General features: G+C 35.4%; 1 protein-coding gene across 11 annotated transcripts in view; it reads left to right on the top strand.

Moving 5' to 3' along the window:
• Positions 1 to 23,133, top strand: part of chb (chromosome bows) — a 129,109-nt gene that overhangs the window by 79,821 nt on the left and 26,155 nt on the right. For 9 of the 11 annotated variants that reach the window (XM_069847435.1, XM_069847436.1, XM_069847433.1 and 6 more), the window contains 7 exons: positions 4,932 to 5,089; positions 6,491 to 6,600; positions 6,673 to 6,799; positions 7,335 to 7,588; positions 9,134 to 9,342; positions 19,030 to 19,164; positions 20,520 to 20,669. In XM_069847435.1, coding sequence (XP_069703536.1) covers positions 4,932 to 5,089; positions 6,491 to 6,600; positions 6,673 to 6,799; positions 7,335 to 7,588; positions 9,134 to 9,342; positions 19,030 to 19,164; positions 20,520 to 20,669 — 1,143 coding nt within the window. The remainder of the gene's footprint in view (positions 1 to 4,931; positions 5,090 to 6,490; positions 6,601 to 6,672; positions 6,800 to 7,334; positions 7,589 to 9,133; positions 9,343 to 19,029; positions 19,165 to 20,519; positions 20,670 to 23,133) is intronic. The other 2 variants (XM_069847438.1, XM_069847437.1) reach the window with 1 other exon arrangement.

The following is a 23,133-nucleotide window of genomic DNA, read 5'->3' as shown; positions in this document are numbered from 1 at the left end:
TGTTGCACTAAGCGACTGCGTGTACGTGATAGAGTAATGTCCTGGCACGGCGCATGCGCTAACGGAACTTACCGAGTACTCTCAGCTTCGTTGCATAGGTTGAAGATGGACGTTCCTATTCCAGCTCCCGCCGCGTGAAGTGCGGTCAGTGATAAAGTTTTTGAATTCACAGGGCAAAGCGCCGATTGAAATTGATCGTCATATGTTTTGCAGTTCAGGTTTAACACTTTGGAATACAGATTGTTTTTTTCACTGTACTGCAGAGAAGAATAACAATACTTCTATAATGATCTACAAAGAGAAACAGAATTGTAAGGTTTTGACATGAAAGGTTTTTCTATAAACTCTGACGCCAGTGGTGGTGCAATGGAAACAAGTGTAAGATGAACTTCGTGCCTCGTAGTTTTCAACGAGGTCCGTCTTGGTACATTCTCTACTCAGTATGCCTCTAGATTTTACACATGGTCCATTATTTAATTATTGGATAGAGCATACTTATCATTTTCCAAGACCTTAACAAAGGGTAACCTTGCTTTCTCTTCTCGTCTTGTGTACTTCTGGGCAAGCTTACTTGATCCCCATTCGCCTAGTGCAAGGACTCTCTTGTCTAGCGAGGGTAACGACGCTCTCTTACCATTCACTCTGCTCAGACTTAACATCTTCGGCGACCCTGCTCTGCTGCTAATCAGCTGTGCTGCGGATCGTGCTTGCGACATTCTCCCTCTCATGTGGTACCTATTAGGCTACGTCCATTTTCGTCTTTTTCCCTCCAAAATTCTGCAAAGCTCCATCAACGGAACGGTGAGAAGTGGAGTGTGACGAACGACCAACAGGGTTGGAGCTCATATAAATTCTTCCTTAGAGCCCCAAATTCCCTTGCAAGGACGCGGGATCGTGTACCTTTAGTTTTTCCTCCCATTAATTAATTAATTCATTCATTCATTCATTCATATAACCTTGAAATTACACGCCAAGAATAATGCCGTTTCAAGTAATTACTCTTAGATATTGCACATGACATCACGTAAATTGATTAAAAAGTCTTTACAGATCATATTGTTCAAATGCATAGTGTACAAAATATATTTAAAGCGAAGGATTGTAGTGTTTTTCGTCGGTTATTAATTTGTTTTGTTTTGTTTTTACTTCAAATCTAGAGCATTTTGGCCATGAGCTTTCTTTCATCGACTAAAAAGAATGTTACAGTTCCTTGCGACATTACCAAGATAAAATGTTGGATTTGATTGTTACACGTTCGAAATGAATACCAAATAACCTATTCGACATTAAGAAAGTAATTTTGCGAAATATATGTGAGAAACCTTGTATTTTAACTTCATCTATTACTATTTTAGAAGGTATTAATATTTCTAATGCTTTTATAACAAATTCGTTTCCATTTCTGAAAATATAATAAAAATAATAAATTGTAACATACTATTAATGTAAGAAACATATTTATTGTAAGTTTTTGACGTAATGTGGTTGAATTTCTCGTATGGTAAAATGTGAATACGTTTAAGATTTCCCTGTAATGATGTATGTATACACTCATTGATATTTCTGTTTTCTATAAGTAAGATCTTTATTTTCAACAGGATGTCGCACAGTTGTACGTTTCATAATCATAACAAACATATTATTCTATCGTCTGTGCTGTCGCATTTCAGTCTTGATTACTTCTTCGTGTTTGTAAAAGCGGAGTGTAATTAGGAAATCATTAACAAGTGAGAGACTTATGAATTGTGAGGAAAAAAAGTTGTTTCACGCTGTCACTCGCGAAAATAATTTTTAATATATACAACGCACAAAAAAGTTTGAGTGAGGAAATATCATGTGGAGCCTAGAGTGCACAAGGCCACTGTGTCCAGGATATGTTCCACGGCGAGGAAATGTAAACTGAGCAGATGTTCTAGTGTTCTTCCTACTCTCAAAACAAACACTGGACAGAATTTGAAATGAAGAGAGAGACTACCTTAAGATTATTGAAAAATTTAGGTTCTAGATATAAAAAAGGTAAAAAATTCGGTAAAGATTGACCTTGTTGCGGCATAATTAGAATTCCTCTGTACAGTGCAGCATATTATATATGAGACAAGACTGATGTTAATAAAACACGAAACCTGGGTAAATATAAACCACACCCTAAAGATATATCTGCCGTGACTTAGAAAAAGCAGAACTAGAATTACCCTTAGTATTTTTGTCACGTAGAAATATAGGCTTATTTTCCATTTTATTAAAATCAGTTCAGGATGTTTTCTACCACATGGTAAACGGGCATTTAGGATTTGAAGGTCAAATTTTCATGACGAAGTAGTAGCTAGCTCATTTTATAAAAACTGGTTTTAGAGTATTAATTACCTATAATAAGTCAATACGCTATTCATTGATAATGCAATATCAGTCATAGTAAATATCGTTCCAAACATGGACCAAAAAGCAAAGATGATGAAAATATGAAGGACTCCTAAGCACTGGAATAAATACGTATATAAGCAGGTATGTTTTAAGTTACTCATTCATAATCATTATTATTATTATTATTATTATTATTATTATTATTATTATTATTATTATTATTATTATTGTAACAACCACGGCCTTTGTACTTAAACAGTTAATTTAAGTGATTAAATCCGACACATACACTTCCAGCAAGGTGGCAGCTAGTGTGTTGGCAATGTTGCGCTGCTTCTGTATTCTAGTTGATGCCCAAAATGCTTTAGATATGACGTGCTACGTATAAATGACTGACTATATAAAATCGAAAAGGCTTCCAAAGTCGTAATACGAGAATAAGATTTTACATGCGCGAAAAAAATTCTTGTGCAGGTTTTGAAATATTTCTGTCATTGTATTACGCAGATGTTACCAAGATTTAGAAGTTGTGTTTAGTGTCATGTTTTAGAGTAGCATGCTTTTCTTCAACTTGTTAGTCTGTAAAATGTTGTAGCCTATTGCTTGTAGTACTGTGTTGTTTCAGCATCGCCTCAAACTATCAGTTTCTGGTTGTCTAAATGAGTTATATTGTTCAGAGAACCAGTTACGAAATATTCAGTTGTTCTTAAGTCCACAATTCGTAATGGAGCAGAGTTTCTTTACAAGTGATACAGCAGTTATAAAACTATAATAATGAATAACAATGAAACTTAATATAATAACTGAAATTGGAATTCCGTAAGGCCCATGAAGTATTTGTCTGTTTTACGGATGCAGGAACTCCACGTAAGTATCTATAGTATCAAGAGATGGGGAAATTGTACTTATTCAATGACATCCTACCAATAAGTGGTTTGGGTAATTCTCAGAGATTTGTAATAGACAAGACAGGTGTTAGCAGAGTTTCACATGCTTCATATTAGTATAGTTGCATATAAATGTTGTTTTATACCGGGACATCACTTTATTTTTACTTGCATTTTTATTGTACCTGTGTTTCTGAATGTACTTGACTCCCACCCCTTTCACTAATGTTCTTGCTCCCGTCAGCCACACAAACTTACGGCCGCTTTAGCAAACGAAGTCTGCTAGCAGTAAAGTAAACAGTAGAGAGTATAGTGTGTTTCAGAAATATGGTTGCGTTTTCTATAGAAGAAAGAGCCTATATTATTGAAGCTTATTTCCAGGGCAGGTATTTATGGAGATTAATGTTATCATTTGTATTTTTTAATATTGGTGTCGGCTGAGATTGTTCGAGATTGATTTGTACTCTTGGCGGATAGGTATTAATGCAATTATTTTGAAATTGGAATATTAACTCAGTATGAATATTACTTTCCAAATACTTAACACTAAAAATTCGTTGGATTCTGGTAAAGGTGTGGTATGGCCAATAGACAATATTTGTTGGATTGAGACTGTATTTAACACACATTCATTAAAAACGAAAAAAAAACTTGCAGTCCTCAAATTAACACTTTAAAATTATTAGTGAAGTGTTGAATTCTACGTGTTTTGAGTTCACTAATGTAATCAGAACACGTGGAATACCATGTAATTTAGCCTATTTGAATGTATAACAAATTCAAATGAAAAAAAAAGTCCGAAAAAAGAACTCAGAATATGAAATTCGCTATAAATCGACGCAATAATAATAATTCGCAAATTTGTTCATATTTCGCTATTAGAACTCTATTTCGCGATTTGTCGTGATTGTTTTATCCGCATATTATTAATCAGAATTACTTAATTCATAAAGATTAGTAAAAATCTATTGTATATTTATTATGTCGTGATTTTCGAGATCTCCATAAACACCTGGTCCTGCTTATTTCGCACAGGTACGGTGTGACTGACTGAATAACTTTATCTGTGTGGACTGAGCAGAAGTGAAGATTAGAGTTACCGAAAGTACGGTAATATGCTGAATAAAGTATCCAATATATAATGAATACAACCGCCTGAAGAGTTAAGTTTGTGAAAAAAAACTCTTACTACTCTACTGTACTTTGATAAAATACCGTAAAAGTTATAAACAAACTAAAAATCGTAATATCGTATTTTCTGTAACATAAATGGATACAATACTTTTCTCTCCTCCTATAGCTGGTAAAATGATTTGTTTACATATTGCACTAGTAAAACCAAACTCCTGTAATAGAAGGGGGTAACAGTGTTCCCGAGTATAGCCAGGTTAATGTTAAAAATTTTGGTAAAAATAAAGTGATGTCCCTATAGATATTAACTACTAGTCTGTTAGATTTTGAAGCTCCCTCATAAACAAATTAGCGATAAAGTAAATACTCATGCAAGTAAAGAGGTTGTATTCAGTAATGGAATTTGTAAAGTAATTATTAAAAAATTGATGGTCATTTTCAATATCAGTGATATTCAGGAAAAATAATTGTATTCCACATGCGATTTTCTGCCACATTTATGGACATGTTCTGTCTTAGTACAGAGATAAATGTGAGATGACTGTTAAACAGGCCAGGCTGGTGCTGTGGATGAGGAGACATTCAGCAGGGCCTTCGAAGATGTGCCGACTATCCAGCTGTTCTCAGCACGGGAGCTGGAGGAACAGTTGACTGCAATCCGTGAGACAATCGCAGACCCCAATAAGGACTGGTCCAAGCGGGTGGATGCAGTAAGTGATGGCTGCAAACAGAATAAAGTCAATCAAAGTGAAGACATTTAATGCAGATACACTATCTGGTATATCTGATATGTCCTCTGTGATCATAATCATTTAATTTATGTAGTTAGAGTTTTGTTCAGTTATGTTTCAGTAACAAGATGATTTAGTATAACTTTTTGAGTCAGGAAGTATGAAATCATTGAGATCTATTTCTTGATACGAGATTTCAATGATAGTTTTGGGTTTTGTATCTGTGGATTGAAACTTAATATCTCTAGTATTTCGAAACTTTTTACTGCTTCTATTTCCAGTTGCTTAGGCTAGCAGAATACAGTAAATTGGATATCTCAGTCATTACTACTGCAGAACTCGGAATTGTCCAGTAATTACTTACTTATGGCTTTTAAGGAACTCGGAAGTTCTTTGCCACTCTCACATAAACCCTATACTGAGCAATATTAATCCAGTCTGTACAATCATATCCCACCTCTCTCAAATCCATTTTAATATTATCCTCTCGGCCTCTCAACTAACACACTATATGCATTTCTGGATTCGCCCATATGTGCTACATGCCCTGCCTATCTCAAACAATTGGATTTAATGTTCCTAATTATGTCAGGTGAAAAATACAATGCATGCAGTTCTGCGTTGTGTAACTTTCTCCATTCGCCTGTAACTTCATTCCTCTTAGCCTCAAATATTTTCGTAAACACCTTATGCTCAAACACCCTTAACTTCTGTTACTCTCTTAAAATGAGAGTCCAAGTTTCACAACCATACAGAACAACCGGTTTGTATATAAATTCTAACTTTCAGCTTTTTTGTCAGCAGATTGGATGACAAAAGCTTTTCAACTGAATAATAACAGGATTTCCCATATTTATTCTGCGTTTAATTTTCTTCTGAGAGTCATTTATAGTTGTTACTGTTACTCCAAGATTTTTTAATTTTTCCACCTCTTCAAAGGATAAATTTCCATTTTATTCATGGTAATTGGATTTTCAGTGGAAAGTGCTGAAAGTCAGATGAGCTGAACATTTGTGATCCTGATTTTTTCTGTATTCCTACTAAGTAGAGGATTAGAACTTTATTCATAGCACAGGACATCGAGAATGTGGTCCTGTTGATAGTTCTTATAAAATGTCGACTATATAAATTTCAACATGCTGTTGTGAAATCTAAAAACTTTATTACGAGTTATGTCCTGATTTACTTTATGCAACTATATCACAATATGTCAGATTAGATTTTTATAAAAATCCACGGAAATGAAAGAAGAAAGATGTAATGTTATATTTTTTTGGAAAATCTGTCGTATACTTTGAGGTTTATTTCTAAACAACATGTCGATATATCTTTACTGGATATAAAATTCTAGTGACAGTGTTAATATTATTTGTTTCACAGCTCAAAAAAGTGCGATCCTTGATCATCGCAGGGGCATCGAGCTTTGATGAGCTGCATGTTCATCTCAGGTTACTGGAGCCGCCATTCCAGACGTCCGTGAAGGATCTCAGGTATGTTGAGCTCATGCTAAGCTGGTTGATCTCCTTTGATGTACAGAGTAAGATATGCATATGTTCCTACAGGTCGCAGGTAGTGCGTGAGGCATGCTATACGATAGCCTACCTCAGTGAGCAGCTTGGACACAAATGCGACCACTTTGCAGAGAACCTACTTCCCAGTCTCATCAACCTCATCCAGAATTCTGCCAAGGTGAGCTGTGATGGAATTAAGTGTTAAATATGTATATCATTTCAGGTATTTCCGTACATTATCATTGAAAGTATTATATTCACAAAATTCAGATCATTTAGAGAAGGATGTAGGTCTCTTCACTTAGTATTACAATTATTCTAAAGAAGTCTTTATAGTGTTACTGTATTTGTAAACATTTCTAGTGCCTAGATACTGAATAACATACATTGAAATGAGACAGCTATTTTTTCTAGAATGTTCATAACTCATGTTTTCATTATTGAGCTATAAATTTTCTTCCAATACTTATTTGTGACCTATCATAAAACTATTACAACATATGACACAAAAAAGGCAATATTTTTTGCCCTGTGAATGTAATAGACTTAAAAATATTACGGAAATTCCTTGAAAATTAATAAATATAATTAAGTTGTGTTTCATTTCAAGTCTCATGTGTTAGCAATAGTTATTCATTTTCTTTCTTATTTTTATTTTGGATTAATGGTACACATGCCTATCAGTATACTACATATGCATTGCATGGATACAGGTGATGGCATCAGCTGGTTTGGTGACAGTGCGGTTCATCATACGGTATACACACTCACCGCGGCTGATTCCAATCATCACACAGAACCTCAACTCCAAGTCAAAGGACATACGACGGGCGTGTTGTGAATTCCTGGAGCAGTTGCTGCACTCATGGTCCACACATTCATTGGAGCGCCACATTGCCGTGTTACAGGATGCCATCAAGAAAGGCATTGCAGATGCTGACCCTGAGGCACGCCTCTGTGCCAGAAAGTGAGCCCACTTCCTTCATATACATGAATTTTTCATTTGCATGTGTACAGTGGTTTGAAATTACATCAGCAAGACATTTTGTTTGCTTTGCCTGCCATCTTGTTGTTTGTAAATCAGGGACCTATAAGGGTGATTAAAAATGTAGGACAAATTTTTCCTCTTCTATACAACCAAGGTGGACAAACAAAGCCTGTTGAAACTAACATCATGTGAATGCATTTGTGGAGAAGGTATTGATATAATTCAACATATGACAGGATAAATGTATTGTGGAAGTTTGCTTTAATATCATGATCACAATCTTACTAGATCACACCTTAGAGAAGCACTGCATATTCGGAGCCTTCATGGTGTTTGTTCTTGATTTTTTTTTTTTTTTTTACCCCCTGATACTTCACGAGAAAAACTCTATGAGGGGAGGGTCTTTATTCTTGGAGGTGTGTAGGAGTAGGCTTTACTGGCTCTTGGACTGTAGAACTGCCAGTGGTGGGGAGAGACATACCCCTGTCTAGTATGTTTAAATAAAAATGATCAGGTAGCAGCAACAACAATCTTTCGAAGAATATAATGAGTCCGAGGGTAGTTTTGTCTATGACTCTGAGTTCAGTTGTTCACTGTGAAAAACATATTTATGATTGACATTAATTAATTCCCTATCTGGAAGCACACCTGTTATATATTTTCGGAGTCGTAATGGAAGTGTTACTGTTTTTCTAAATACGAGTAGGAAATACGATATTCGAAGCAGTTGGAAAACTAATTACAGCTGTGAAGAAAGAATGTAGGCAGAGTCAGTAATGGACTGGTTGCTATGAGGCATGATAACATAACAAGGAACCCAGACAGAGAGATGGAAATGGTGCTTGGTCTATCAGTTACTGTCAGGCCTATTGTTTACGCCATGTACTATATTATAAGTAACACAGTGTAGGTACACAAATTGGAAGGATCTCTAAACTTACTGCTTAAATAATCTACTGGAGAAAATCGAGTTACCTAGTTATAATACTGAACCCACGATATTATTTATATAAGATGTACCAGATAAAAATGGTTAATATTAAAATATTATTACTTAACTTTAGAGGCCATATGTTATTTTCGCATTTGCATTTCTTCTTCACTGACCTCTCTCTCTAATTTATGCACGTTAATCTTCCCATCTTCATTTTCTCGAAATTCACAATCCTCCCACAGAACAAAATAGCACAAAATAATTTGTCACATATTGTGCAGCAAACCTTTTACTTTAAGAAAAAATGGAAAACATTGTTTGATTTGCAAAAACACTTCTTTACAATATCTCATTCTCAATGGTTTTGCTTGTCATTGAATTCTAGGCTCGTGTGTTCAAACCCAACTGGGGACACTGATAGAGTGCTCAAAGCAGAATTCGTCGAACATTTATTGTCCTAAATTTCGAGTCTGAGCAACCGCTTTAGCTGAAAGTGCCATTAAATAAAACGCACTTTTGTCATTATAATTGTGAATCTGTAAATCAGATATTTGGAATTATTTCAACATGGATAATTAATTTGTTTGTAGGGCTTACTGGAGCTTCCGCAGTCACTTCCCTGAGCAAGCTGAATCACTGCTCAACTCACTGGACAGCTCATACAAGCGAGCACTCAATGGCGAGCTGACTCTCTCAAACTCTAGTTCCAGCAACTCTCTACACCACCAGGGTGGTGGAAGCTCTCGATATGGTAGTGGGGGAACTACACCCCGAGTGCGACTCACCAGCAGTGCTACTGGTGAGTAAGCACATAGAACTGATATAATTGATATATTATGAGAAGAAGAATAGCAGGTTTAATTTTTTCAAGGTGTTAAATATAAGGGTGATTCAGAATGTAAAGCAGATTTGCGAAACAGATGAATGCAGTCTGATAAAACTGATGCAGCAAATGTTGGGAAATTATTTACATCAGTGAGGGAAGTGGGAGGAAAAAACCAGAGGCGGTATGATACTCAAAGATTTTTCTCCTGGCATATCTCGATTTAAAAAGGCATACCTGTCCCTTACAACATACACATACATGATATATACAATTAATTCTTTTGTGCAGTCAGCAATGTGAATTTTTTAAACTTACACAACATATTAAATTTCTTAATGAAGTAATTTCAAGTTACTTCAGTTATTTACTAATTATTTTCAATGTCCATTGAGACTTATCATTTAAAATAATGTTAAAGCTTCAAAGTGTCTTACTTAATTATTAATAAAAAATGTAACAACAACAAAAATTATCTTATAGAAGTATACTGAAGCAGAAATTTACCTTCTGAGTTGAGGGCCAAACAATGCCAATTCTGCTTTTACGGAAAAATGCTAAACAGCAGTGCAAAATTAATTTACTTCCTATAGTGTTAATGATTAAAACTTAATTTCTATCACTAACAAGAACTTAAAACAGTACTGTATGTAACCCTATCTATTTAAACAATAGATAAGTAACGATATTTGTCACTGACAAATATTTTAAAAGAATAAGATCTGATGACCTATCTATTTAAACAATAGATAAGTAACGATATTTGTCACTGACAAATATTTTAAAAGAATAAGATCTGATGACACAGCCACTAAATTGGCAACAATGGCCACCACAAGCTACAGATCACAGCCTTCTATACTTGAAGTGCTACTGTTGTTAAGCATTCCAAGGGTTGACTTATCAAATAAACATGTCTAAATACACGTTGAATACAGTTCCAGAAGGCTGTGGTTTAGGTCTACGAAGCAAACAGATAGTACTCTTTGTTGTGAAGGATTGTATAAAGAAATTTTTATGGATTACATTTTTTCAGTGGTGGTATGCCATTCTTCACTAACAGTATATTTTCTGGTCATAGAAACCAGTGGCGGTATTCCATACCGGCACATAACATCTCACTTCCCTCACTGATTTACATACTCCAGTAGAAGACAGCAGAAGCATACTTCGGAAAATATTATGATCATAGCAACCCCTTTAGCTGATTACAGATTATATCATAGAGAAGCAGTATGTTGTGTTCATTTCTGATGTTCAGTCTTTAATTCCTCCTTCGTATTGGCAGACTTCCCTTTTATTCATGTAGCACTTACAATTTAAATGTTTGCTGTACACGTGATCTTTTGCATCTTGACTAATTGGCCAGAGATGTCTGAGGACAGGACAGGATAACATTACTATCAGTTGCATTCTTTGTGCCATTCGAGCAGGACAAGATGTCTTGCATTTGAAAAACACGTGTTTCTTGGCAAAACATACTTCTAATATGATTCTAAGATATCCTGCATTTCACAGATCATCTGGGTTGATTTCTAGTTTACGGAATGCACAATGGGACATTTATACCTACAGCTTTAATTCAGAAGAAGAAGCTATCCTTCATTTAGGTCCCCAACCCAGCTAAGAGGACTTCTGTTCCTAGTTAAACAACAGAATTGGCTTTAGAAAAAAAAAACACACGTATATGAACAGTGTTGATAAAAGATAAAGGAGACAAAATTGGTAAACACCTAGAGCAGCCACTGAGAAAATCACTTCCGAAATTAGCACAAGATGGCTTATCAGTATCTTTGACACATTTTGCTGTAAAATTACTGAAACTTAAGCCCTACTAAATATCAACGTCTTTGTCACACACTGCTGTGAAATTATTTAACATTAAACTCTACCAAATTACAGAAGTGCAGATAAAGATCCAGTTTCAAGAGTATATTTTATGTGAATTTTTTTTTTTTTAAATCTAGTGGTGTGGGTACTTAATTTAGCATTATTCACCCAAACATCCCCATCTGTGAGTGACGCACCAGAGCTGTAGCTGTTTTTGTCTCCTTAAGCATTTAGCTTGTGTAACACAGGAGACGAACTACATAGCACCACATGATGATGATGATGATGATGATGATGATGATGATGATGATGTAATAACTGTTACTGTTATTATTATTATTTTCATCATCATCACCATTATTATTATTATTATTATTATTATTATTATTATTATTATTATTATTATTATTAATCGAGCAATAATGGAATGCCAGTAGGGGAAACAGGAGTACTTATCCAGTGAAAACCAGCCTCCACAAATTCCACTTGGACTTACAGATATTCGAATATTGGAACCCAGATTACCATCATGGAAAGTCAGTGTTGTCTGTTGAATCTGTGAATGATTAATAGGCCGACAGCTCCCTTATCCTCTCTGGTAACTTGTGGTTTCATTGAACAGGCCTCTAAACAATCACTATAATCATTACTGTTTAGAAAACCAGCCATCCTTCATGAAACACCACTACAAGATCAGAAATTTGGTGTTTGGTGCACAAGGAGAAATATTGATCCAATGTTTTTTTATGGAAGCAATGAATTCACATAGGTACGTTGAAATAATTCTGAACTAATTTTTCGAAGAACTATGGAAGAAGAAAGACAGTATGGCTGGTTTCAACAGGATTCAGCAACTGCAATACAGCTCTCAATTTCAAAGCTACAATAAGTTATGCCCTGTGGCTTATATTTTTGGGATTGTTTAAAGGACGTAGAGTCGAATTCATGGTCAACACTTATTGTAAGGAAACACTTAAGCAGTTGCTTATAATAATTTCCAATTCATAAATCCCACTGAAGTGAACACTTATTCAAATAAGGTAGCTTGTCAGCTTACTCAAGTGTTTCCTCATATGCATTGTAATCAGCTGATTCGGTATACAATAGATGATGATTATGATATAATTTAATTTACTGAGTTCTGTAATTAAAATGAAAATTAGTTTCGGCAAGCAAAAGATATGGAAAACCCTTTAGAGATGTATAATGATCAACAGTTTAAGAGGAGATACCGTTTCGACAAGAACACTGTTGTGAATATTCTGGTGTCTCTCATTTAAATTCACAATACAACCATGAGGCTTACCGATTTTGCCACTGCTGAAAGTACTGGTTGCTTTGAGATTTTGTGATACAGCAGCATTTCAGGTATATTTAAGTGGCATTTTTTTTCGAAAAGTATTCACGTCCCAACAAAGTGTCATTTGCATTTTTGTTTGTATTTTACCCAAGGAATAAGCTGTTAAAATTTGCGTAATTATATCACTTCCACTTTGTTTAGCATAAAAATAACTGAAAAATAAATTAAAATGATACACTTACAGGAATATTTCCGGAGTTTGCATTAAACTCAACTGCAATTTTCTTCCATGTCAATTTCTTCTTTTGGAGAGAACAATCATCTTTTTTACTTTCGACGATATCTCCATATTTCATAACTAGTTATCTTATCTATCTTATCTCACTTCTTTCTTTTCTGTAAAATGCTTTCTGGACATCTTGTATAATTTTTAGCTCTATAATATTTACTTCTGTATTTTTGTATGACAATAATGGCGATTTAACAATTTGAAGGCGCTGGAAAACAATTGAATGTAGGAAAGCGTTCACGTCTAGCCATGTTGCCATATTTCTTCGATGTCAAGGGAATGCTCAGGGCATATGAAAGAGTAGCGTCTCTGCAATACGATCTGAAATAAGTGCTAAGGAAACGCTCATTACTTAAGTGTTTCCTCATTTTATAAGTGACGACTATGAATTTGACCCGTAGTGTATGAAATAAATTCCCTTATATGGGAAGACTTAAAAGAGAATGTCTGGTGCCAGATTGAAAGCATTCCAGTGACCAAGCTCCAATGAGTGAACAATAAGAGATGTAATTTTTATTTGGCACAACAAAGGAAAACATTTCCAACCCCTCTATAAGATGAGATGAACACTTAATTTAGTAGTGTCAGTGTAAACTGTGCATTTCCGATCCAGTCCCATCTGATTAGCTGAGATGAGAAAGGCCGTGTGTACAGTGAGCATTTAAATTGAAAATCCTGTATGGGTTCTCATCATATTGCTATATAATTTTCCTATGATTTGATATCTCTACGATCAGTCATGGTGTTAATGCTAATTCCTGAAGCATGCCTGTTCTGCTATCTATTGCAGGATGTGAAAAAGCTTCCCTGTGATGTCTCCACATGCCACATAGTGTTACCAAGCTGTGTTCATTCGTATTGAAAAGTAGACAATTTGTTGGCACTTCTCGAATCACTCTAATATATATAAAATATATTTTTTGTGCAGGGATCAAAATTCAACTTTAAGTGAAGAAGATCTTTTGGAGTGTAGTCAACATGACAATGATAAATAGAAGAATGACAATTTAGTAGCCTTATGTTGGGAAGCAGGGACAAAATGATTAATATTTGTATCCCAAAAAAGCCACTAGTAATCAACTGAGCTATTCTTAATGAATATAAAATTGTCATAATGAGTACTTACCCCTTTTTTTATGTTGTGTTGTATGTATGTACAGTAAAACCTCTTTTTTTAACATTGCCGCTTTTAAGAAATTCCAAAAGAATGATTTCAAAAGTCACAGCAGAACTACCATAAAAGCAGTGTAATTGATTCCTGCTCTAAGAAATAGATTTGATTGGATTTGCAGATACAAAACAGTTTTAACGAAATTTTGAACCTATCCTAAATGTTTGTGATCGACTTCTGTACAAGCTATTGCCATACCATTGTGGCACCAGCAGAAGTGCATTACAATTGAATTGATTTTTGATCGAAAGTAGCTTGTAGAAATGTTAGTGTGTGTTTGGATATGAACATTGTAAATTACATTACAGTACTTGAAAATATGTTATTGTGATTTTGTGAAAATATATTGCTAATTTTTAATGTGTATTTGCTAATAGTGAATTTAATGGGTATAAAGAATATGTAAATATAATATAGTTAAATGACGTAGAGGTGTTTTAATTTCTACTGTCAGCCCTTCCTTACTTACATGTAGTGAAAATCTCCTCTTAAAAAACCGCATTTTAGGGGAAAATAATTATTCCCCCAGAGAATTGTTAAAAAGGGGTTTTACTGTATACTATCACAGAACTGTTAACTCTTTATCTTCTTTTGTCGCAGTGCTGTTTCTGTCATTACAAACACACAATGATGTGACTGGTGCACCAGTTTTCTTGTGTATTTATATTTGTAACAGTCAAGCTAGCACTATTAGTAGGATGCTAGATTATGGAGTGGAAGAGCCAGAGTGAAAATGAGATTTTTCATCTCACTATAACATCCAGAGCAGTTATGGTGTCTCTCAATTTCCTATAAAAACTGAATACTAAGTCTTTTCTAGAGATGAAGGATATCTAGAATGTGGTGGTTACCAAGTCGCATTGTTAGAATTTCGAGGTCCAGAAAGCATAAGCACTCCACATTTATGCCTCTTGTAGACCTCAGTGGGACGTATATGGGCAATCTGCATTTTTATGACATGTCTTTGAAGTTCCAGTTCCTCTTCTGAAGGATTGACAAAGATAGACATAAATGGATGTAAATTACAATACTGTAATTCCTTCATATCTGTCACAGAGACTTTGAGAAATATTTGACATAAAAACTACAATATGTAAGAGCTATATATCTCAGTCATAACTTAGTTCGTTAGTTTACAGTTGTACAGTTTCTCACTGTTTGATGAAGTGTTTGAACTCTGTAAACATTTAATATTTGCATTGAAGAATAGATTATGGGGAAGATTTCCTCCAAATAGTTCGGTTTCCCGTACCATTGTCGTTCCATCATTACTTCTTTGTTGTCCTATTACAAACTTAAATTCAAGAGTTGTAAAATAAATGTCATACTAAGAAATTTCAGACTTCAGTGGTGATTGAATTGTGAAGACATTTTTGGTTTTTACAATCATATGTTAAAATTCTAGCTCCACAATGTTTCAAAACTAACTTGATGGTTCTATCTTGAGGATAATGGTGCCATGTTCAAGGTATGCTCGTCTTCTTGTTGGGTCTGTTATGATGGACATTATAGCAATTTATCTGTTTCCTACATTTATATACTATATTATTTATACACAGCTTTCATATATTTGGCAGTTGTGTAATTGAATTGGTAAAGCAATTGGCTATGGACTGGAAGGTTCTGGGTTTAATTCTGAGTGGGGGCAGAATTTTTTTCATTGTCCCGGGGTTCACTCGGTCTGCTGTCAAATTGAGTATTGGGTCTTTCATTGGAGTAAAAAGGTAACTGGAGAGTGATGAAAATATGAAGCTCTACTTCCAATCATCAATGCACCTTCATGGCGTCAAAGGGGTAATTTTTACTTTATCTACCCAAATAGATATGTTTGTTTGGATCAGTCACGATTTTTGGCTTGTTTTCAGTGTCATGTTCATGATATAAGCACTGAATAAAAACATAGAATGGGATTGATCTAGTAATACAGTGCTCACTGTTGGGCGAATGGTTAGAGCACGGACTTTCTGTGCTGGTAACCCTGTTCAAATGCCAGCAGGTACAAGTGAAATTTGTGGAGGACAAAGGTGTTTGGTGGTAGGTTCTTGCGAGGGTACTCCTGTTTCTCCCTCCATTGCTGCATTAATCATCATTATGTGGTGCTAAATACAGTGAGAATCTTTCAAAACTATTGATCACGATCCCCTTGCATCTGGCATCTCCTTCCGTGAAGTCATGGCATAGTTGTGAGCTGCCTTGAACTGTGGACAAATCAGTCGTGAGTTAAGCTTCATTCGGGACAGTGCAGTAGTGTATTGTGTTGTGCAATGGTTACATGTTCACTGCATCAAGTATATCGTCATTGTTCCTGCAATAACTCCTATGTGCAACATATAAAATTGTTCAGTAGGAAGAAAAACACATTTATTCATTCTATGGCAGTAGTACATAGGAGACTGTGAATTCTTAAATTTTCGAAAGAAAGAAATATAATTACAGTACATATAGGAGATTTTATTATTTGCTGTATCACTATTTATTTAATAGAGCAAAAATCTGAAAATCGATAAATATGTCACGTAGGAGTTATTGCAGGAACGACGACAATGTATCTTTTGAAGACATATATCAACTGAAAGAAATTGTGCAATAGAACAAGAAAAAATTTGGAAATAAATTTCCTAACAGCCCAAAGTAAAGTAAAGTAAAGTATATGCAGCTAATCCTCACACTCTAAATGAACTAAACGAAAACACTGGGCAGAAATTAGGTCCATTAGCTTAAAGTAGTTTCTTAAGAAGCTATAGATAGTATATCACACAAAATGAGTAACAGTTTCAGTACCTTCTGTGAGAAGGATGTTGGTGAAGTGTTGTGGTGCCATGAGTTCACAGAAGTAGATGTTGGCAGATGCGATAGTGTCACAGCATTAAGCGACTGACTTGCAGACTAATAGTTTTAAAAGATTCCCACTGTAGTTTGCCTCTAATGTTACACTGACGACTACGCCTATGGCAGTAAAAGAATTACAGCTTTGGCACATTGCTCACAGATGGAATACTTGGGGAATGATGCAAAGTCAAGTACCAACTATTGGATAAAGAGAATCTATACTTCGTCCCATAATGTCTGACAGGAGAAGTAAACATTGTCGACAGAGAAGGAGAGAAGTATAATTTGTTATTCAATCAATGGCAGAGGTCTCATTCCATACTTATATTGAAGTTGGGCAGGGGTAGAATGCTTCAGACCACCCAACCTCAAGACGAGCGTGGAATGAGACCTCTGTCATTGGTTGAATAGCTATTATACTTCTCTCCTTCTCTGTCAACAGTGTTTACATTTCCTGTCAGACATTATGGAATGAAGTATAGTAACATACCATGGTACATATACAGTATAAAACATTAGTAGAAAGTTCAGTTTTAAATATTATAATTTTAATGCGACAGTAACAGTTACAGGTATTGATTTCTAACCACTTTTTACCATTAGTGTGCACCATTAGCCAGGTATAGAGTATTCGGACCTTAAATTGCAGTACAGCACGTATGGAGTGCGTTGTTGCGAGGTAAACTGCAGAAGAATGCGCGCAAGAGTGGCTTAAGCGAAACGTCACAACTACATATGCGTATCTATGATACGTTTCTTCTTGATTTGAGAATCCATTTTACACTCTGATATCTTATACCCCTATATCTTATTTTATATTGCACAAGTTTTACTTTAAGGAACTCTAAGCACAAGCACTAACACACGCGCGCACACACACACACACACACACACACACACACAGACACACACGCACACACACACAAAATAAATTACTATCCCTTCTCAAGATTGAGATTTCCGTGATTTCCATGAGGCAAAATTCGAATGTATGTTGTACGATAGCTTCAAGAGCTATCTCGGCGCATCAAAATGAAACAGAACAGATATTCACCCTTTCCTAAATCATAAATCTGGAACTAAATGAGCTACAGACTTTAGGTTTGTTTTAAAAATAACTTCCATCTTCGAAGGACATTTTTCCCGCTTTGACCCCGTTTATAGACAACACCGAAAAAAGTTTCTCACTGGCTGACTTTTTCGTGTAAAAATTTCTGACTATGACTGAAAAGAAAAAGACATTCTGCATTTTCTTATCATTCAAATGTAGATTTAAACTTACGTACGTGGAGAGTGAATGTTTCTTTACCAACAGTAAAAAGGAGAAGTTTCTAACGAATTTAATATAGGAGTTATGACGTGATATGTTTCGTGTAGCAAAGATTTTGCATTTGGGGTAAATTTTCATTATATTGACATTTTAAACCTTAATTACATTTTCCATTAACGCCAACAGATTAAGCTTTAAATTCTCTACGTAACTATATATTCATGTGTTTTAATCAATTACTATATATTTTACGGAAATGTGGCAACCTCATTAGATTAGAAAAAGTTAGGTAGTTTCCATTCTTTGCTCTACTGCAATTTAAGGTCCGAATACTCTATAGCTAGAGCTTCAACTTTCCATGCAGGTAAATCGGGTTCAAGTCTTGGCTGTCCATATGAAATTTGTGGAGGACAAAGATGGTGTTTGGTGGTACGTTTCTGTAGAGTACTTCCATTTCCCTTACTGGCATCCCATCTTTCCTCTATTTATCATCATGATGTGCTATGTAGTTCGCCTCCCATGCTACACCAAGAGCAATGTCTGCAATGGCGAAAACAACTACTGCTTTGGCACATTGAGGTACTTGGATGAATGACACAAAGCCATTTGATTAAAAAAATCATTTTACCATTAGTTAGAAATTTAATTAACCACACAATCTTGATTAAGCTCCCACGAAGTATATTTTCTCGTGATATTACCTTTGCTCAATGGAAGCAAGACATAATGGACTTCAGCAGGGAAACCTTCCATGTCCCATGTACAGTAATAGTATCCTGAAGATGGAACCAGTAAGTGGTTCAAAAACATAGGGAAAGTAACATTTCAACACATAGTTGCAAATTCTAAGAACTTCATTTCCATGCAAGTGATGGTTGGGGTATCGTACCACTTGCTATGATTTCATTTTACAAAGTGTCTGCAATGACATGAGTAGTTGTGTGAGGTGTTTGGTTGTGTTGGGTGTGGCGCAGGCAGCACGGAGAATCTTCACCAGCAGACGCAGTACCATCCTGGTCTGCATCGTACCCCATCGCTCACCCGACACCACCGCTCGGGCATCCCTGTGCTTACTGCAGCGGCGAGCGGGCCCAAGTCGGTGGACGCAGGTCTGTCGTGTTCCTCGTCAGCACGCTTTTTATGTTCTTTGCACAGCATTCTGTTGTTTTCAGTTCCCTTTCAGTTGTGAATGGACGTTTTTATTTTCTTATTGTATGAAAAATTTCGAGTTCATTATTTTTACAGAAATTCACGTTTTTGATGTTATTGACATTGGTTTTTTTTGTCATTCTTTGTGTCACCTTTTCATCATACAGCCTTTTTTCCTAATCCATTGGATAGATTTAGTTCATATTTATATTTTCATACCAATTTATTAAGTTGTACATATTAAATGTTGAGAATTTTTACACGAAAAATATTGCTAGTTCCTTTGCATTGAGTGCAAAAAAGGACTGCCAGTTTCCGAAATCACCTTGAAAGATGTTTTTCTTGCTTTTTTTGTTATGGGAGAAATAGTTCCAGCTCAATGTTATAAACATAGATTTCTTCAAAGAACGAAATATATATATTATTAACAGAAGTGCTGGGTGTTGTCATAATGTACAGTACATGTAATTCACGATTTGAAGAAAAAAGAACATTAGTGAAAGGAAGAAATCAAGTGCCGTATTGAGAAAGAAATATGTAGATTGGGCATTTTGATTGCTGATGATATGTAAGGAAACACAGTGTTTCAAAGGTTGGTTCTACCTTCATCCTCAAGTGAAGAGGAGGAAAAGAAAAAGAAAGCCAGTCAAGTGAATTTAGCCATTTGTAATAATTCCAATTCTCCTCCTCTTCATCTGAAGATGAAGATAGGTGCTATTCTGGAAACAGTTTTCTTTTTATATTATTTAATCAGTCAAGTGGATTTGGCAATTTGTAATGGGCTCTATGACTAGGATTCTATTTGTTCCTCTTTTTCCACAGAAGACAGAGGTAGATTCAATCTTCGAACTGTCGTGTTGTCTTTTAGTATGTTATGAGCAGTGGATTGGTTTACTGAATTTAGTCCTTTGTAATAGCTGCTATCTATATAATTGCTCTTTTTTATCCTGAAAACGAGAGTAGGCCCAATAGTTTAGAAGTCGTGTTTTTTAATATGTAACCAGTGAAATGGAAAGATCTTCATTTCCTCAGATGTTAACAGTTAATATCTATTTTCTTTATCTTCACTATTTTATTTTGTTGTATTTATGGGGTAATCGTGTATTTTTCAAGAAAGTGGTCTTGGTCACAGCTTCCTGTAAAATAGTGATTTTATTGGTTGTTGTGTAAAATATATAGTAAGAAAGAGTGAGCAATCTCATATTGCTCTTTCTTATTTTGTTTTACTTATGAGTCATCAGTTGTAGTGAAATGTGATAAATTTGAGGTTCCGAAGCTGTGGTTAACATTGTGCATTTAAATGCATTGAGTGCAGATGGATCCCCCCGGCGAGGCTCTGGCCCGCCTGGAGCATCAGCCCTGCGTTCTAACAGCGCCATCGATCTACAGGCAGCTCAACGGGCCAAAGCTCGGGCTCAGTATGCTGCTCTGGCCAGGCACAAAGTGGGGTCCGGTGCCTCCCTGCGTAAGTAGTCTGGGCTGGTTTGAAACTGGGCCCACTTCACAAAACTACTGGTATTTCATACAAGTAACAAAATTACAGAGAAGGTCATATTGCAATAACAATTCATATTCTTCTACACTTTGACCGAGGGTTCTTTAAGAAAAATACATTCTAAGGGACAAGTACAACTAATGAGACATACTATAAATTAAAATTTGGTACAATGTTTAAATGTTACAAATGTGTGCTCTACAACAAATGTTGCGTTATCATTCACAGGAATGCTGTTTGAATGATATAGTATCCCCATGTCTGAAACTCATAGAAGAAAAAGTAAATACCTATAAATTAATATGTTACTGCCTCACAGTAACATTATAGTCATGCAGAGAGAATAGCACAAGCTATTTAGTGGATCATATTATTTGGAGAACTTACCAATTGTGATTGCCAGATCACATCCAAAATGATTATATGTATACAGGGTGTAAGGGGTAGAAGTGCCATTATTTTAACTGATGATTATTCATGTCATAAAGTCCACACCTGTGGAGTAACGGTCAGCGTGTCTGATTGCGAAACCAGGTGGCCCGGGTTCGAATCCCGGTCGGGGCAAGTTACCTGGTTGAGGTTTTTTCTGGGGTTTTCCCTCAACCCAATACGAGCAAATGCTGGGTAACTTTCGGTGCTGGGCCCCGGACTCATTTCACCGGCATTATCACCTTCATCTCATTCAGAAGCTAAATAACCTAGATATTGATACAGCGTCGTAAAATAACCCAATAAAATAAAAAAAATAAATTCATGTCATAAGGAAGAAAAAATCTTTGATTGGCGGGAAAAGGCACATAAGTAAAAAAAAAAAAATGAATCTTTCAGGAGAGACTTTTTTTAATTTCCTCTTAACTGAATATAAGTACAATAATGAAATTCACGTATGTTGGTCAAAGTAAGACCCTTTTCAATTTAACATACAAGAAATTTTATTATTTAAAAAATTAGAAAAATTACCTGACTTATGTGATAACGTACAACAGAAAAATCGACTTTGACTTATGTGCCTTTTACTGCTAATGGCTTCATCACCATATGCAAGGCACTAGACAACAACTTATGTGCCTTTTCCCGCCGATATCAAAGAAATTTCCTCACAATTTTTTTCTAATTGTAATATTTAACTAATTATTAAAGTTTACGATATTAGACGTTTGGCAACATTGCTGGATGGGAAGGAGGGGGTTTACAGTACAGCTCAAGTAGGTACAGACATACTGGTGCTGTGTTTGAATGCAGGGGCGGACTAAGCCAACTGTTGTTTACGTAAAACGAGCATCAAATACAAACTTTCAATCTCATTAATAGAACATTATGGTAAATTGCCATTTTATTTAACAATATTGTTCTATTCTTTTATTGTACGTCTAAAAAATAAACAATAATGATTTACTGCACAAAATCACACGGATTTTTTTTCTAATGCAAAATTTTAATCTCTTCCACTTCCATAAAGAAGTATCATTTTTAAAGAAATTTCTGGTTGTGTGATTTTCAAAACGAGGTAAGAGACTCCCAGTTTCTAATAATCATTGACAAACTGCTACAAAAGTTCTCTGATTAGGTAACCTTCTTTGCGGAAAACTTTGATAGTACATCCTTCTTGTCTCACTTGAATTACGACGACTTTCTCCATAAATTAATAACATGTCACAATATTCCTGAACTGTGAATGACATTGTAAGTTGTTTATCGAATACCTGCACTGAACTCAGAGTTAAGAGACTCCCAGTTTCTAATAATCATTGACGAACTGCTACAAAAGTTCTCTGATTAGGTAACCTTCTTTGCGGAAAACTTTGATATTACATCCTTCTTGTCTCACTTGAATTACGACGACTTTCTCCATAAATAACGTGTCACGATATTCCTGAACTGTGAATAACATTGTAAGTTGTTTATCAAATACCTGCACTGAACTGACATCCGCTTGGCTGGAGACCTATGGACAGTGAGCTTGAACTCAGCTGTACATCTGTGCAGAATACTGTCAGCTGCATGAATCCTGCTGAACATGCTGCCACATCTCTCACGCCAGAATATTAACAAATTCAAGCATGCATTATTATTTAATTTCACGAAAACGTAATAGAAGACACAAATATTTATTTAAACTATTATTAACTCTTTGCTAGATATACCTACTGATATACGTAATTGTTTTCGTAATTTTACTAATGATATAAACAGTTTAACGTAAATAAAATAAGGAAAGAAGTATTTTTTTGTGGGGAAAACTATATAGTTTTGACGCTATGTTGTATGGACATTTTTTGATTCTGTAGACCGTCCCTGAAGACTGTGAAAAGAATGGCACTTATACCCCTTACACCCTGTATGTAAATTAAATTTTGAAAAAGGGAACCGTTCTTTGCTGGGAGGTTGGGGAAAAGAAAGAATTATTTTTTTTAGTTCCTGAGCATTACCACAG

Source organism: Periplaneta americana, chromosome 15, assembly GCF_040183065.1.
Source record: "Periplaneta americana isolate PAMFEO1 chromosome 15, P.americana_PAMFEO1_priV1, whole genome shotgun sequence".
Lineage (NCBI taxonomy): Eukaryota > Metazoa > Arthropoda > Insecta > Blattodea > Blattidae > Periplaneta > Periplaneta americana.
The sequence above is the reverse complement of the archived record's forward strand: the minus strand, read 5'-3'. Positions and strand labels throughout refer to the sequence as shown.